Raw genomic sequence first — 17,618 nt, forward strand, 5'->3', positions numbered from 1 at the left:
TTCTTCTTACCCTCTCCCCTAAATGAATTCCAACTAGTTGGTGCATTTCAACAAAAGGTTGCTAATACTGATTATCATCTACTTCTAAAGGCAGACCCTGTTAGATGGACCAATACAGCAACAAAATTACCGTGATGTGTAATTTAACAGCAAAGTGTGCTGAACTGCTGTGAATTTACTGTTGTAAATGCTGTGGTGTGGTATTTTATGCACAAAACCAGAAGTGGAGGTCTTGGAGGAGAGCATTTCTACATGTCAGATTTCTTCTTTCGTTGCTCCATTGTCCGGGAGCTGGACGCTGCTGCTTTTCCTTGGAAAAGGGCTGCAGGGCCATGCCTGTTTTGGGATGCTCTGCTCTTCTTGTCTCACTGCTAGCAAATCTTGACCCTAAATGCACCCTTTCAGGAAGCTTCATCGACCAGGCACTTCACAGGGTGTTAAATGGGTATGGGAGGATGTCTTGCACCAGAAAGAAGATGCCGTAACTTCTTACTGTGTGGGTCTGCCCTAAGCTGACCCACTTCCCTGTTCATCTTCTTGAGACCTTCCCTTGCAGGCAGCAGGGTCATACCCTGGTGACGGTGTGATTGTCCATGTAGATTTGGGCTTGCACACTTCACTGGGGTAGGAATGTGCACATGGCAAGCACCTACATGCAAGCATTTCAAACACTCCCATCCAGAAACTGAAAGCTTTTTCTTTTGGAGCAAATCAATATTTTTTCTGGTGTCTCTCCAGCTTCAGGTGCTAGAAATCGCTTCTTTGCAACCAGGGATCCTATGGTTCAAGTTAATAAAATGGCATCCCGAAGTGTGCAGCACTTTGCATCAGAGATTTCAGAACCCTTTACAAACATCAAAGAATTAACTTTCAGCACTCTTGCAGTATCAGTACAGGTGATTATTCCTCTATTGCATGAGGCACTTAAACTCAGAGATCTGCCCGCAGTCTCCCAGTGAAGCAGTACCAAAGCTGGGAAGCCTACAGAAGACCCAGCTCATGTTCCTTTGCCACTATTCCAGGATTATTCCCAAGATTAATTTTAACCCTATGAAATGTGTGAGTTTCATAATTCACTGAGGACCATATATTCTTTGCTCTTCAGCTCAACTTGGGAGATGAGAATGGCAGGTTACCACAGAAGCACAGCCTCCACAAAGGACTTTTTCCTAGTCCCCAAGCTCAGGGAGATGGGATTTGGTTCGGCAGCCCTGCTACATGGAAAGCACAGCCAGGAGCCTTCAGGATGCTCATCTGCCTTTCCCCTCATGTGCCTTGATGGTGCAGGGGTGGTGATGTAGAGTGTTAGAGAGTCTGGTAGAGAGCATAGCACTGTGGGCCATGAAGGGTCCTGATCCTCATCCTTCCTGGGATGAATGTGGCCTAGGGAAACGCATACATGCACACATGGGGACCCTCAGGCACCTGGATCCCAAGATTACTTGTACTTGTGCAGATGCTCCCTTTGATTGCAAATTGAGGACAGCTCTTTCCAGCTTATCATCTGGAAGAGTGGCCATAAACACAGAAGCTGAGCAGGTGCCCACGCCTTGGCTGAGGGTTCAGGATTGCCATCTCCTCTGCAACTACTTTGATCCCTTACCACATCATCCTGACTGTGCTGGGTTTGCATGGGTGGAGTGGATCTTGCCCACAGGAATTGTTTTTGTGATTGTTTGGTGATGACCAGACATCTTTCATCAGTAAGGTTTTTTTCATTGGGACCCTTGCAACAATGTGGTTGATTTGTAAGAATTTAAAAGATACAGTCCTTTTTAAAAGGTGTTCATTTAGGTCAGAGTTACTGGATGATAAAGAACACTAAAATGTATGCTGAAGAATGTCTGCTTTCAAAGGTTTATTTATGAAGCAGGCAGGACTTGTAGTCCTATGATATTTTTACTGTTTATGAATTCTCCTTGTCATTCTCAGTGATACTGGAGACCAATACTCCAAAACCTGAAATGAAATATGAACCTCAGTTTGTGAAATGCCACAGTAAGTAATGAAGTTCTTTTGATTGCAGGAAGAAACACAGAAGAAGAAGAAGCTATGATGCAGGAATGGTTCATGCTGGTTAATAAGAAGAATGCCTTAATAAGAAGAATGAATCAGCTTTCTCTTCTGTAAGTACAGATGAACATATGCATTTACAAAAGGATGATCTACCAGAATATTTGCCCCTCAGATAGATGCAAAAATTTTTTTACTCTCTTCCCGTTTGGCTTCAAAAATAACCCCTGAAAAGTGAGTAGTGTGGATGTGTTACACATCGAGTAACTTGTTTTTCTCATATTTCAGACTTGAAAATGAGAAGCATGCAGTGACACAAGATTAGCCAGAGCTGTGAAAAACGAAATTAAAGAAATATTAAGCACTGTTACGTTTTCGAAGACCCAACTATAGAATAAAATTTCATTTTAGAAATGCACAAATAGATTTGGATTGTGCCTCAGATGAGACAGGTGAAGTCTGTTCAGAGAGAGAGTAAATTTGAGTCTCTACCTGCTTTGCAGAAATCCTCAATCCCATTGCTAGTTCAGGAGCACCAGGCTGCTGAAGGGACATTAGTAAATCAGTCACAGTGCCATGATACCTCCAGTGCTGCAAAGTAAGGACTAATGAACTTTTTTCAGTGGCACCATCAAGGAAGGGAGAAGGTGCTGCTTGTTTTCAGAGGCATTCTGTGCCCTGAGTGCTTCTTTCAGTACAATGATATTTCTTTCCGTAATGCCACCTAGTGTAGATGCCTGCATACTTCCCTGGGAAGAGCCTCTGCTCACCTATTTCATACTGGGTCTGAACTTGACAGAGGATTCTACCTTCAAAATATTAAGCTCTCTAATCCCTTGTTTAATTTTTACTGTTCATTAGGGTAGAATGTATATACAGTAATACTTCCAGTGCTGTATTATCTCAGTGAATAGGTTGATGCTGGAATTTGTTCCTTAGATCCAGGGGAATATTTTATACTTGGGACATTCCTCAACAGCCACTCCAAAGGTACACGAAATAATTGCATCCTGTAGCACAGTGGAGTTAAACTGATGGAATTAAAGCCAACATTACATAAAAAGAAAAGACCCTGTTACTGAATAGGCCACCTGAGCCAGGTTTTAAGTTTGTGTATCATTTGTTTGGAGTAGCTTAAAGTTAAAGAGAAAAGTCAGTTGCGAGTCCTAAAATCAATGTAAGTTAAAGGTGCTTTTAAGTGTTTAATGATTTAGTAATTAACATATTGATGAACATTTGCAACTTGCCTAGGGAAAAAGAACATGACCTAGAAAGGCGCTACGAGCTGCTGAACCGGGAGCTAAGAGCAATGCTTGCCATTGAAGGTAAGAGCAGTCCTGGGTACTGAGGGGGGAGATGCTCACTGCTGAAGGTGGCTGCCTGAAAGCGCCAAGTGTGGAGGCTTCTCTGAAGCCCATTAATAATGCTGTTATTTACATCACTTTGAGCAATAGCACACGGCAAATATGCTGAGTCTGCAATCCCGTTCTTGAGTTTTGTTCGGGAGGAAAAAAAATGGAAGTCCGAGATACGGGACAAAGAAGTATGGTGTCATTGGAATAAACTTTGGAAACAAAGTAATGAAGAGTTATGGAGTACGTGCGCAGGGTTTCCTAATTTTTTGTTGTAGTAATGCTCTCTTGACCCTCTCATGGCTTTGAGCTGCTTTTGGTGCCGCAGGAAAAAGGAAAGGGTGATCCACAGAAGGGACCCTCCTTCCTCTTAATGTTTCAGACCTGTTTTATAACAGTATCTCACTGGGGAAAAAAAAAAAAAGTCTTATAGGTTTTGGTGGTAAAACACTATGTTTGTCAAGTAAATATTTCATCACAAGGACCACCAGGATTAGTGCAACCCTTTGCACAAATTTTCTCCCTTCTCTGCAACTCTCCCCAGTTTAGTCACCTTACCTGAATGAAGGTAACACTCAGGGGAAGATTGACATGGGATAAATGAAACAATTGCATCCTTTCCATAGGGCTTTCCAGTGAATTGTACAATAATCCTGGGGATGATTCATAATAAAAAATAAACATCCAGATAGCTTAAACCATTGCTTGCATAATTTTCTTATTTAAATATCTTAAGTGTTTTCTAATGCTGCCCCGCTTATACCTCTCAGTCACAAATGCTGCCTTATAGTTCAAAGATGTTTGCTTTAAAGTTAATCCTTTGGGCTCTGTAAAATGGACCTTTTGTCTAATCAATGCAAATTGATTTTGCTATTCCGTATTGACCTCTCAACCCTTTGACTGTCCATGGTAATTTCTTTCTTCACCTGATAAGGTACCTGATCCATAATAAATCAATTCTAATTAGTTTGGAGACTTCACTGGGAGCATAAGTTTGTTGGAAAAAAGCAGCAGGTTTCAGGTGGCTTTTTCATATCTTTCTATCTGTGGTTATATTTTTTTGCATAAGACACTGTTCACTGTATTCTTGGGTAGTCTTGAGTCATAAATATATACATTGCTTTCTGCAGAGACAACCCAGATTAATTTGGAGTCATACTGATGAAATGTTTAAAACATAAAATAATCTAAAACTAGAGAGGAGCTAAGAGATAGTGTATTTAAATACAAAATTTCAGTGTTTAATTGCCTCATAAATATATACTTCCTTCCTAGCAGCAGCCTTTGAATGTTTAGGATTCTGTGCCATTCAAACATTGTCCTGAACAAAAATCTGCCTTTTTTTTAGTTTCTTTTTGTAAGTTCAGAGAGGGATGCCCAAACTCCAAAAAAAACATCTTTTTTTTTCCCTCTCTCTCTCTCTTTCTTCTTCTTTTTTTTTTTTTCCCCCTAATTCCTACTGGTGGTACACTGAACAGAGGTTTAGGAAGCAAACATAAGTGGCGGAGAATTTTAGTTACTTTTGAAATTTTTTTTTTAGATATGCAGTGAAGTCCTCGTTTAGCATTTTAGCTCTCAATAAGATTATTAGTCTTCTAGAACTTTTAACACCTACCTCAAAACATGTTAAAGGAGAAACTCTTCCAAGGAAATGCCTGTGAAAACTCAAAACCACACATTTGTGACATCTTGCCTCTCGATGCGTGTGCATCAGTGCTGTATTGCTTTCTGTGTTCAACAGATGCAAAGATGCACTTTTTGGGAAGCACTGGTAAAACCACACCATTTATAATATGATTTCCCCGAAGAAGCACGGGCGGCCTGAACAGCCCAGCACTGTCAGCTCCAGGGCCATTTAGCCGATTGCTAATGAGTGCTTGGGTTCCCTGAAAGAGTTGAAAAGACAGATCTCACTTTTGCCAGCACCAATTCCAAACCTGAAGGTATGGGCAGGAAGAAAAATAAATACACATATGTATATGTGTATATATCTAACAGGATGGGATCGGTTTGTTTGTCTAAAAGAAAGGCAGAACGCACCAACCCAAACTGGAACTTTAAAAAGTCTTTGAAAGGTGGTAATTACTGTTTTGGTAAATTGCTCTAACTCTTGCACGCGTGACTATACTGTTTAAAAATCTGTCAAGCAATTTACTTAGCTAGCTGATGACAAGGGGGGAAAAAAAAAAAAAAGAGAGAGCCTTGCAGAAGGTGGGAGCCTGCTGATGGCTGATAAAGGCGGTTCTTGCCGTGCCTGCATGGGCAGCGTGCGGGCAGCGCTGGCGGCCGGAGGGTGCTGCCCGTCAGGATGTTCAGTGATGTGGAGAGAGTGTCCCCTTCTCCAGCTGCTAACATGGAGGCACAGGCAGCTGAATAGCCTTTTGGAGGGTTACGGCACTTCACGAGGAACACATGAATGACCGAGCGTGGTTAAAAAAAAAAAAAAAAAAAGGCAAATTCTCCCCCCCACCTCCCCCTTTAGCCGTAGAGATAAGAAAGAGAGAGTTAACGCACTGCCTTCTCCCAGCTACAAAGTGTTCCTCTCGGACTGTTCCGACCGGGAAAGGCCGGAACTCCCTGCCTGAGAGGCCAAAGAAAATGCAGGTAACGGGGTCCGTTTTAACCTCTGCACCTTCCCAGGCATCCCGTCCAGCTGTTTGGAGCCGGCTGCTCCTGTACACAAGGTGCTGCATTTCAGAGCCTGCTTCTTACCGCGTCTGTAGCCGAGTGCCGGGATGCCTCACTTTGAGCTACCTTTCCTCTCACTCCTTTCTTTTTTTTTTTTTTTCTTTTCCAGTCGAGTTTTAATGCCTCCTTAGAAAAGATAAGTTCGTTTTTGCACACCTTGGGGTGGTGTGTTCATTTTCTGCCCAAGAAATGGATCTTCTTTTGGATTTTGTACATCTTGATTTATTCTTGGCTTATAGTTTGAAGTGGGTGCTCTTCTAAAAGGATTTATGCATAGGTTCACTATTTTTGTAGTTATGGTTTATATGATAAGCTTTTTATATTTAAAATCAATATGTAATCCTGTGGAGGAGCTTATCCTCTAAAACCCCATTTGTAAATCTATTTTAGCTTTGTTACACCGCGCAGCCACAGTATTCCATAGATTGATTAGGTTCAGCAGCAGAATCCTATCAAATGGCCTGCTCTGATGATGATGCAAACTCTTTCAGGATTGCTAGTTGACTGGAACTAAAGATAAGACCTGACTGCAATCCCCCAATGTGCTCTTTACAAAACTAGTGTTAATTTTCATCAAAGTGCCGGGCTTATTTATTAGAGTGGCAAGGTTGAAGGTTTTACTACGAAAACTTACGACCATTTCTATTAAAGCATTTCTATGGGATCTGGACGTCTGTTTGCTCAAAGTAATTATCAGTTTAAGCAGTGGGAGGGGGCGGAAAAAGACAATATAAAGTCAATGAAGATGAATAATTGCAAACATTTCTACTTCAATGTGAATTTAGCAAACTCTGTCATTTTAAACTGCCCGTCGCAAGCGGTGGCATGGGGGCTTTAGCTTTCAACACTTTTAGCTCATATACAGCCTCAGAGCTTAATCCTATTTTTGTGCAGAGTGTAGCTTTTATAACAGTATTATTCTGAAATCTTCAAATTAATCACAACCCATATTGTAGCTTCCCAGAGCTGCAGTCAGCCTGGGTAACTGTATGTGACAGGTGTTATAGGTAATCCTGGCTTAAAAGGCACAACAGGTAGGAATCAAACTTGAACACAGTTGCTTTTTTAAACATGGGGATGCTTCCCAAAACTGCTGTCCAGCAGTATTTTGTTGGATAAAACAAAATTGCAAGGTAGTCACCTATAAACTGTTATTTAAATACTTTGAGTCAGATCCCCTTTTAACCAATTGCTGCTTGACTCTTATTTATTTTGTGGAGAGGAAAGGCAGAATCCTTTTCTAGAAATCGAAGTAAAACTGCAAAGGAATATTTCTGCCAGCAAGTTTTCCTATCGTGTATTTCAAACATTAATAATAAGCAAATGCAGGGGAAAAAAAAAAAAAAAAATTAGAACAAATAGATTTGTTCCATTAAGTCCTAATAGGACATTATTTACTACACAGGGCAAGAAAAACTGTATTACTTAGGAAGGGACTTAACAGAGAAAAAATGATAGTGAAGGACTGAGCAAAACCTATACTGAAATATTCTGAATTTGAAATCTGAAATTGAAATTTGCTCCTTCAAAAACTAAAACTGCTGCTGAAACTAGAGAACAAGGGAATGAAGAAAGAAAAAAGGCTTTAAAAATATGAAGTGAACTTCATCAAAATTGAAAAAAAAATTAAATCAAGTCCAGGTAGAGATAATTTCAAGTCCCTTTTCATCCAGAGCTTCATGTTCCCAGATTTGCTCAATTCACAGCTGAAGCAAGGGGAAAGTTAACCTGAAAGTTGGGGGCCATGTCTGGGGGGAAGCAAACACCCCTGAAAGTCTCTGCCGTGTCTCTCTCTACTTCTTTTCTGTCCAGTTCGCTGCTGTGGCACTTTTCAGGCCAGTTTTACCATGCTGAGCTCGCACTGCGTGTGCAGAGGCTTTATTTGTGGGGTAAAACCCTTCAGTTTGGGGAAGCTCCGACTTGTAGAGTGGCAGAGCACTGTGTTCTAAACGGGTTGAACTGAAGGAGACTTGCCCAAAAAGGAGCAAAAGGGGAAGCAGCAGTGGAAGTCGAGAGACTGTCCCAAAAAGTAGCACCTAAAAGGCCAAATTAAAGCAGCTCTGTGGCAGGAGAAATGGTTTGGATTACTAGTAATTTTGGCTGCTAGCTCCACTAATCTTTGTACACCTGGAAAATTATTTCCTTGTCAACAGCGGAGGGGAAGTGAAACGCTTAAAAAAGAAAACGAGGAAGGAAAAGAAGGAGAAACAGGAAAAGAAGGAGAAAAAAAGAGGAAAAATAAATAAATAAAAACTCCTGGGAAGTTTCGGCAGTGCCCTGCCAGGCCTGTGCTCTGGGAAGGGCTCGAGTGCCGCCGCGCCGGCTCCCTCCCTGCTCGCAGGACGCGGCCGTGCGTGCTGGCCGCTCGCAGTGTGCCCGCACACACGTGTCGCCGTGGGTTTTCCCGCGGGCGTGTGGACCCGCAGCTCGCTCGTGGGCCCGCGTGCGAGGGCGCGATAAAAGTGGTTACACATTCCTGCCTTTCTGCCGCTCTTCCAAGCTTTATTGCATGATGATGCATCTAATTTTTAATTTGTAAATACAAGGCTGAAATTCCCTCTAGCACCACTTGCTTTCATAAAGCTTCTGAGCAGTTTGCTGTCTTGAATAAATTTGGCTTTGGAGGGGGGTCAGGGGGATTTGAACCACCGCATTCTTGCGGGGTTTGTGAAGATTCACATGGTAACCGGTGGGGAGCATTGTTCGGGTTATCTGAATAAGCACCAGCCATGTGAGTTTTAACATGATCGCCCAGGGCAATGGAGAGCGCGGGGGGGTGGGGGAGAAAGCCAAAAGGACTGCACCCTCTCTCCCCTTCGCGTTGGGGAACCGCAGCCGGGAAGGAGGAGGACATCGCCGAGCCGGTGGCGATGGCTTTTCCCGGTGCTTTTTTTTTTTTTTTTTTTTTTTTTTTTTTTTTTGGAGCTGGTGTCCTCTTTCCCTCCCGCTCCTCATTTGTCCTGCTATCTCCCTCATAATCTACTGCTCCTTCTTTTCATTGTTTACCTTCTTAATGAGGGAGGCGGGGAAGGCTGCGGCTTGACTGACAGCGACAAGCCCTCGCGGTCTGGCTGGAGAGCCGGAGGCTGCGGGCGGCCCCGGGGGGCTGCGGCGGGCCGGGCCGGGCCGGGCCGGGCTCCGGCGGGCCGCGGCCAGAGGGAATCCCTTTGGGAATAGCGAGGCGGCCCGCCCGCCGCTGGCTGCCAGCGCCGGGGGTGGAGGAGAGCCCCGCGATATTCTGTAGCAAGTGTATTTTGACTTCAAAGTGGAAAATGCTAATTAAGCGATACCTGCCTTTAAAGTTACTGCGGAGCATATGGTGCGCAGTGTGAGATTCCTCCAGCCGCTGGGAGCGGGAGAGGAGTGAGCAGAGGAGCCGGGCTGCGGGGAAACGGGCATTCCTCCGGGAGGGGAGTCTCGGTAATGTTGATTACAGAGGCAAAACAAAACAAACAAAACAAAACAAACAAAAAAGAAAATTCACACTCAAAGGAATTAAAAAAATAAAAAGGGGGGGGAAGGGAAAAAAAAGAAACACCCAAACGACCCCGAAGTAGCTGCTGAGCTCCCCCAAGCCAAGATGGGCGAAACGTCACCGGGCTGCGCTTGTACCCGCGGTAGCCTGTTTGGGGAGAGGGTTCCGGGCCGGGCTGGGCTGTCCCGGGCCGAGCTGGGCCGGGCTGTCCCGAGCCGGGTGCGGGCTCCCCGCCGCAGCGGCCGCGGGCTCGGCGCGGGTGGGCTGTGCCGGGCGTTGGCGGCCGCGGCTCTCACCGCTGCTCTTGTTCTGGTTCTCCCGCAGACTGGCAGAAGACCGAGGCGCAGAAGAGGCGAGAGCAGCTTTTGCTGGACGAACTCGTTATTCTCGTTAACAAACGGGACGCGCTGGTCAGGGACCTGGACGCGCAGGAGAAGCAGTGAGTCGGGCGAAGGGGTGGGTGGGGGGTGTCCCCGCCGAGCCGCCGCGGTCCCCACGGAAAGTTTGTTCCAAGTCCGCGGGCGCCGTGACCCTGGGGGAACTCGGAGGCGAGCGGGGCCGGCGCCCATCCCGCGCAGCCCCTCACCGCGCCTCCCGCCGCCTCTTTCCGCAGGGCCGAGGAAGAGGACGAGCATTTGGAGAGGACCCTCGAGCAAAACAAAGGCAAAATGGCCAAGAAGGAAGAGAAATGCGTTCTCCAGTGAGCGGCCTTCCCACGGCGGCGGCGAAATCGCAGCGCGTCTTTCTTACATTTTTAACATGCCGACATGAGACTGGGGAAAAAAAGAAAAGGATGTTTTGAAAAAAAAAATTAAACTTTTTTCCATTTTCTTAGGCCAGATCTAGGCTGTACCGGGCCCCACTCCGTTGTTTTTTGTTTTCCATTCGAGCGAACTCGCGTTGTCCCATGATTTCCGTGTGGGCTCAGCTCTCCTGCCGAAAGCATTGGAAATGGAATCGCCGAGACCCCTGGCGTGCGGGCGATGCCGGAGATGGGCGGAAGGAGGAGAAGAAATAGTCTGTCCTGGTTTCTGTAGCTGGAGGAGGGCTGAGTTTTGAAATAAAAATGTTTTTGTCGTAATAGAATTAGAGAGGGGGATATAGAAAAAAAAATCATTGGGAATGGTTTCATCTAGTCCTGCCATATGTAATACTTAATAAGCTACCTACATTTTATAGTTAGGTCAGATCCACCACAGTTATTATTAAAAATGTGCTGTATTTACCAGTGGTTTATATCATCAGTTTTACATCTCCCCGGGAGTAGCGCCGAGCTGCTCTGGTTTACTCGGGGGGCTTCTTCCCCAGAGCTGGCACAAAACCCTGGGAGCGGCTGCAAGCGGAGCGGGGCAGCCCGGGGGCAGAGACTGGCCCGGCCCGGGGCAGCGCGACACTTCCCACCCGCGTCCCTCCGCGGGCCGGACCGCGCCGCCCGCTCCTCGTTATTTATTGCGCCCGGCCGCGTCCCCCACCCCGCCCCGTCCGTGTGCCCCCAAGCGTGTCCCGCGCTCGCAACGTCCCTTCGTGGAGCTCGTCTCTTTTATTTATTACAACGCCGAATCATATATAAAGTTTTCAATAAAACCCGAATCTTTCTTACCGTAACTGCCGCTTTCCTCTTTACCTGGGAAACGTCATCCCTCCCGCCCGCAGTGAGCCGGGGAGGGGGCGCGGGGGGCGGGAAGGGACCTATCCCGGGGGTGGGGTTGCAGCGGGGCTCCGCATCCCGGGCCCCCCTCGACCGCCAGCGCTTCCCCAGCGCAACGAAAGTCACCAGATCAAAAAGTTTTTCGTTTGATTTTAATAATACGGAACTCGGGGAGGGGGAGGTAAAACTTTTCCCCGCGGGGCCGATGCCTACCGCCGACGGCGTGGGGGTTGCGGGGCCAAAGACCCACTGCGGCTCCGGGCGCGTAAGGAGCGCATCCGCAGGGAGCGGAGCGGGCGGAGGGAAGCCCGAATCCCGCGGGATCACGGCTGCAGTCCCGGGAGGGACCCCAACATCGCCGGCGGTCCCAGGTACAACTACGAGCCGCGGCGCGCTCCCCGCTGCGCCCTCCCTCTCACACCGAAAAAATTTCCCCGTGGAGGAGGGAAGCGGTCGGTTTTGCTCGAGCAGCCGCCGGTGCCGGGGGCTCCGTGCCGGCCTGGGGGACTGGGTGCTGCCCTGGGGCCCTCAGGTGGGTTTGGTCCCGTGCGAAGTTTGGGAAGATGCGTGGAGCACCCCGGCGCCGCGGTTGCTGGGGCAGCGGTCTCCGCCGTGCTCCTCTGCCCCTGCCGTAGAAATACAGGGGCCGGGAACGGGAGGAAACACGCTGCGAGAGCTCCGCAGCTGCGGAGCTCAGCGGAGGCTCAGGAGGGGAGAGAGCGGCAAATCCAGCGGCGCTCCCTGCCCGGCCGGGCACCGAGAGCTGCTGAGCCCCAAAGCAGGGGGCTGCCCCCGGGGGCGAGGGGGGCCGCGGGCGGGCGTCCTCCCCTCCTCAGGGGGCCGGTGCTTGCCTGGCTTTTGCTGCGAAAAAAGTAACTCAGCCGCTGGGTTGAGGGAAAAATAAGTGTGTTTCCCTCGTCTTTCGCCCCCAGCCCGGCAAACCGGTCGCAGAAGGCCCCCCCCGCCCTGCAGCCGGCCCGAGCTGCCCTTGCCCTTCGCTGCCGCCGGGGCCGAGGGTCGCGCAGCCCAGCCCAGCCCTCTGCCCACCCGCAGCTCCCGCCCCGCCGCCGACCTTACCTGGGCGCACCGGGGAGGGCGGCGGCTCCGTCCGGCGGAACGAAGAGGGGGGGTCAGAGGCGCCGGGACCGTCACCTCGGGGGGCGGCGAGCCCCGCGCCCGCCCTTCCCGCAGCCCCCGGCCGAGCCTGGGGGGAGGCGTCCGCAGTTGGGGATTGGGTAACCGCGGGAGTTGCGGGGGGCTTTGTGAGGGGCATAGATACCCCCTGGTGTGCGTGTGGGGGAAGTGGGGGGCAGCCTCGGGGGGTGCCTGCTGTCGGCCAGGACAGGAACTGCCCCGGCGGGGCGAAGGGATGGTAAGGCGGCGGGGGCGTGTGGGGGGTAGGGAGCGTAGCCCGGGCCGAGAACTGCCCCGGCAGCACCGGGGCAAAACGGGGAAGAGGGGCTGGAAGGGGGAGAACTGCCTCCGCAAAGTCTTCCTCCTCCCTCCTCCTCCCTTTGCTTTTTTGTGAATGGGCCGCGGCGCCTTTGTTGCGGGGAGAAGTGCCCGTGTCGCTGACTTTTGCGGGCGAGCGGAGGAGATTGCTAACCTCCTTCTCTCTACTCATCGGCTCCCTCCCGCCCGGCTTAGACGGTTCCCTCCTTGCACAGGAAAAAGATTTGAAAAGAAGGGAAAAAAACCTCCAACGACAACAAAATAAAATGGGGTGGAGGGAAGTCTTCCCCCCGGGAGACCGCGCTCCGGTCGGGGCCGGCGGGCAGCGCCTTTGAACATTAGCTCGCTTTCAGCTCCACTGCAATTAGAGGGAGTTGATTTGGGGAGACCAACAAAAGCCGCGCACAGGAGCTTCCTTAGAGGTCCGGGTCCGCTCCATCGCCTGCGCGGACGCCGCGCCCCGACCCCGCCGGCCCGCGCAGCGAGTGGGACCCCGCGGAGCGGCGCGGAGGGCCCCGTGTCACCTCGACCCTCTTCCCCGCCGCTCCCGTGCGGGCCCCGCCAGCTCCCCCCCCCCCCCCCGCCCCGTTCCCCTCCCCGCGGTGCGCAGCAACCTCTAAACTCGGGACACGCGGAGAAAGGTGCGGTCGCTGCTGTTTTATTGGGATTTTAAAACACAAAGTTTGTGAAAGGCCCCGGGCGCTGGGGTGGAGGGGCCCCGACACCGCCTCCCCTTCCCCAGGAGTGCCCTCCGCGCCGGCGAAGGCGGCGGCCGAAACTTTTTCTGCGGTCTCCTCCGGCGGCAGGGGCGCGCAGGAAGGCGCGGAGCTGGGCGCAGAGCGGCGTGGGGGGCTTCCCGAGGGAGGGGACAGAGCTGCGCGGGCGCGGAGCGGACCCCCCAACCTCCCGGCACTTCTCTAAACAATTCCCACCGCCCGTCCTCCCCGCGGACGTTGTGCGGGGCACTGCGCGCCCACCCCCCGCAGCCCTGGCCCTGCCGGTCGGCTCTCCGCGGTGCCGGGGTCGGTGCGCGGGGGAGCGCGGAGCGGCGCGGGGCGGTGCGGAGGAGCCGTCGCCCCGCGCTGCCATTGCCCGGGCGGCTGTCAGTCAGGCGGGGAGCGGCCGGGGATTGGCGCCAGGCTGGTTACGCAGTTGCTTTGCGCGCACATACAAGGGTAGGGCCGGGGGTAGGTGATCAATCCTCATCAGGGCCGCGGCTCCATCGCCCCGACAGCGCGGGCCGCCGGGCAGGTAAACGCGGGGCGCCCCGAAAAGTCGGGGGTGCGCGGCTCGGCTTCGGGCAGCGCCCCCCCCGGCCCCCCTCCCCAGCCCACCTCTCACCTGCCTGCCCCCCCCCGCTCCTTCCTCCCCCCGCCCGGCCCCCTCCGCGCCCCCCTCCCGCTCCGCCCCGCGCTGCCCCGCGCAGCCCCCGCCGGGCGGTCGCTCAGTCGCTCCGCAGGTGGCCGCGCAGGTGAGGCGGGCGGGGGCGGCGGGCACCGCGCTCACCGACGGGGCGGGCGGCGGGACGGAGCGTAGCGGGCCCGCGGCACCGCGAGCGGGGGTGGTGAGCGCGGCTGGGCCGGGGCTGCCTCGGGATTTTCCTCTTTCCTTCCTCTCTTTCTCTTTTTCACTTTTATTTTCGTCTTTTTCCCCACCGCTTTCCAGCCGGGACGGGCCGGCTCCACCGCGTCCCCGACAAAGTTATGCAACGCCGGGTCACGGCGTTGCCACCCGACCTGCGCCCGGCCCCGGACTACCGGGGGTGCCACGAACCCCCACCTAGAATTTACCCGGGGTGCCCGCCATACCCCCGGCTGGGGGGACAGTTGCCTCAGCCTCGGCAGCGGGGGCCACCCCCGGGGCTCGAGAGGACCGCCCGGGGTCTCTCCACTCCTTCCTCCCCTTCGCGTTTGTCTGCAGAGTTTTGCCACCGAGCCCGGCCGCTGCCTCCCGAGCCGGGTCCCGTGTGTGTGTCCGTCCCCCCCGCCGGCCCTGCCGGAGATCCCCGGTCGGGCCCCGTCGCCGTCCCGTCCCGGCTGCCGGCGCTGTCACCCGCTCGGCTGCCGGCGCGCTCCCTTTTCCTTTTTCGCTTTTTAACTCTTATCCATTTCTAATTAAAACGTCCCCGTCTGCTCGCTTTTAAATTAATTATACTTCCCTCCTCTGATACCTCCTTTTGATTCCTAATCCAATTATCTTTTTAAATAATTGCTTTATCTCTCCCGATCGCCGGGCACTGTTGCCTCTCGGCACTTGCGCGCAACTCGCCTTCGTTTAAATAAAATAATAATAAAATTAAGAATCGGAAGCCGCCCGCCCGGTGTCCTCGCGCCGGGTGGGCGCAGACCTGCGGGAGCTCCGGGTACCCCCCGGCAGGACTCGGGGCGGCCGGAGCCTCACCCGCTTCTCTCCCCTCTCTTCCCAGGCGCTCCGGCCTCACCTCTGTGCGGGGAAGAAATCCGCCCGTTTCCCGATCCTCGTTGTTATTTTCAATTTTTTTTCTCCTTCGTTTTTTGTTTTTCCCTCACTTCACCTGCGATCACTCGAGGACCTCGCGGCGTTGACGGCGGGACGGAACGAAAAAAAGTCCTTTCGCACTGATTTTCTGCTTCGTTTTTAAATTATCGTTGGCTTTTAATTTTTTTAATTTTTTTTGCCTCTTGTTTGGGTTTTTTCGGGGCTAGTCTTTGTCGGCTTTTTTTTTTTTTTTCTTCCCTTCTTTTTCCCCCTTCCCACCCCATACATTTGATTTGGTTTTGAATTTTTTTTTTCTGCGGGACTTTGGAAGAAACTGCCCGGCTTTTAGCATGATGTCTTACCTCAAACAGCCCCCTTACGGCATGAATGGGCTGGGGCTGACGGGTCCCACCATGGACCTGCTGCATCCCTCCGTGGGGTATCCGGGTGAGTACCACGGGCCGCACCTCCCCCCTGCCCCCCCCAGTTCCACTATCCGCCAGCAAGCGGAGGGGGAAAAGTTCTGTCCCGGGCTGTTTTGGAGGACCCGATGGGACCGCACGGTTTAGGGTGGGCTGTGGGGTGGGTCCCCCCGTTTGCCTGCACTCCTGGCTGGGGAGAGTGGGGTCTAGCTGAATTTCTCTCCTCTTCAAGGGGTTTCTTCGTTCCTGTGGTGTCTTTTAAGGATAAAAAAGTTTTAAATAATAATTTTTAAAAAGTAGATTTATTTCGGCACAACGAACTCTCCCCGTAGCTCCCTCTGGAGCCAGGCCCGACCTTTCCCCAAACCTGTGCCCCCTGCCCTGCCCTTAGCAAGACAGGGTCCAGCAGCCGTGGGGGCACTGCTGCAATTTGGGGTCAGCAGCAGGGGTTTATCTCAAGCCACTGCACCAGGGATCCCGGGGCTCCCGCTGTGCTGCGGAATGTGCGGGAGGTGCGTGGGGATCCAGTGTGACCAGTGTGGCCGTGCTCACCCCCCAGCCACCCCACGGAAGCAGCGGCGGGAACGCACCACCTTCACCCGCTCGCAGTTGGACGTGCTGGAGGCTCTCTTTGCCAAGACCCGCTACCCCGACATCTTCATGCGGGAGGAAGTCGCCCTGAAGATCAACCTGCCCGAATCCCGAGTCCAGGTACCGGACCCGCATGGGGGAATCCTGCACGGCTGTCGGTTGGGGGGATGTAGGAACATCCCAGCTCATCTGGTGCCACTAAGACTGAGTGTTCCGTCCACGCTTATCCCTGTTTCCTTGAGACGGGTGCATATGGGCTCCGGTCCACTTGTTTGTCCCATTCGGCCAAAGAGGGGGCATTTATTTTTATTTGTTATCCTCTTGTGATAACTTTTTTTTTAGTAGTATTCTTCTATCACATTCCACCTGCCCCAGAGCATAGCAGCCTCACTACCTGAGTGCTTCCTAGAGGTACTTGCTCCGGGCACTGCTCCCCAGATACCCAAAGGGTTGGAATATGCAGGCCGCACCCAACGCAAGATCTGTCCCCCAAAACCATATTTTGTCACCGTGACAGGGCTTTGCAGGAGCTGGGACACCTCAGCCATTGCCCCTGGTCATCCCTGCTTTTGGCAGGATGTGTTGTGGCCTGGATGTTTTGACAGGGGTGGGTTTTTTATTTTGGGGTGCGGGGGATGTGCAGCGCTGATGGCTGGGTGCGGGTACTTGGAGAACTGGTGTCAGGGTGAGGTTGGTTGGGTGCTCGCAGGGTGGAGAGCCTCTTCTGGGGCTCTCTGGACCCCCTGCTCACCCCACCACCCCTCCTTGCTGCCCTGCACCCCATTTTCTCCCTCCAGGTCTGGTTCAAGAACCGCCGTGCCAAGTGCCGGCAGCAGCAGCAGAGCGGCGGCGGGGCCAAGAGCCGGCCAGCCAAGAAGAAATCCTCGCCAGCCCGGGAGAGCTCTGGCTCCGAGAGCAGCGGGCAGTTCACACCGCCGGCAGCAGCCTCCAGCTCGGCCTCCTCTTCCTCCTCCAGCTCGGCCTCCTCAGCCCCGGTGGGCGCCCCGGCATCTCTCAGCACCCCGGCATCGTCCATCTGGAGCCCCGCTTCCATCTCTCCCGGCGCGGCGCCGGCAGGGGTGACGGTGCCCGAGCCGCTGCCTCCGGCCGCCGCGTCCTGCATGCAGCGGGCCGGCCCCGCCGCCACCGCCGCCTCCGCCAGCTACCCCGTGTCCTACAGCCAAGGCGGGGGGTACGGACAGGGGTACCCCGCACCGCCCTCCTCGTCCTACTTCGGGGGCGTGGATTGCAGCTCCTACCTGGCACCCATGCACTCCCACCACCACCCCCACCAGCTCAGCCCCATGGGGCCCTCCTCGGTGCCCGGCCACCACCACCACCACCCGTTGAGCCAGAGCTCGGGCCACCACCACCACCATCACCATCACCACCACCACCAGGGTTACGGCGGCACGGGGCTGCCCTTCAACTCCTCCGACTGCCTGGACTACAAGGAGCCCGCCGCTGCCGCTGCTGCCTCCTGGAAGCTCAACTTTAACTCCCCCGACTGCCTCGACTAC

General features: G+C 52.7%; 2 protein-coding genes across 2 annotated transcripts in view; both read left to right on the forward strand.

The window, feature by feature from the left end:
• EHBP1 (EH domain binding protein 1) overlaps positions 1-11,133 on the forward strand; it is a 178,696-nt gene extending 167,563 nt beyond the window's left edge. Inside the window, exons 20-23 of the mRNA XM_027898157.1 lie at positions 2,027-2,126; positions 3,265-3,338; positions 9,853-9,967; positions 10,142-11,133. Coding sequence (XP_027753958.1) covers positions 2,027-2,126; positions 3,265-3,338; positions 9,853-9,967; positions 10,142-10,232 — 380 coding nt within the window. The 3' untranslated portion in view covers positions 10,233-11,133. The remainder of the gene's footprint in view (positions 1-2,026; positions 2,127-3,264; positions 3,339-9,852; positions 9,968-10,141) is intronic.
• A 4,226-nt stretch (positions 11,134-15,359) lies between these two features.
• OTX1 (orthodenticle homeobox 1) lies at positions 15,360-17,618 on the forward strand (the record flags this gene model as incomplete). Its single annotated transcript, XM_027898151.1, has 3 exons — positions 15,360-15,532; positions 16,067-16,218; positions 16,896-17,618. Coding segments are annotated over exons 1-3 (972 nt in total), but the record flags the coding sequence as incomplete, so codon positions are not given.

The sequence above is a fragment of the Empidonax traillii genome, unplaced genomic scaffold (genome assembly GCF_003031625.1).
Source record: "Empidonax traillii isolate 1590-97213 ecotype Southwest subspecies unplaced genomic scaffold, ASM303162v1 scaffold580:size560489, whole genome shotgun sequence".
Taxonomy (NCBI): domain Eukaryota; kingdom Metazoa; phylum Chordata; class Aves; order Passeriformes; family Tyrannidae; genus Empidonax; species Empidonax traillii.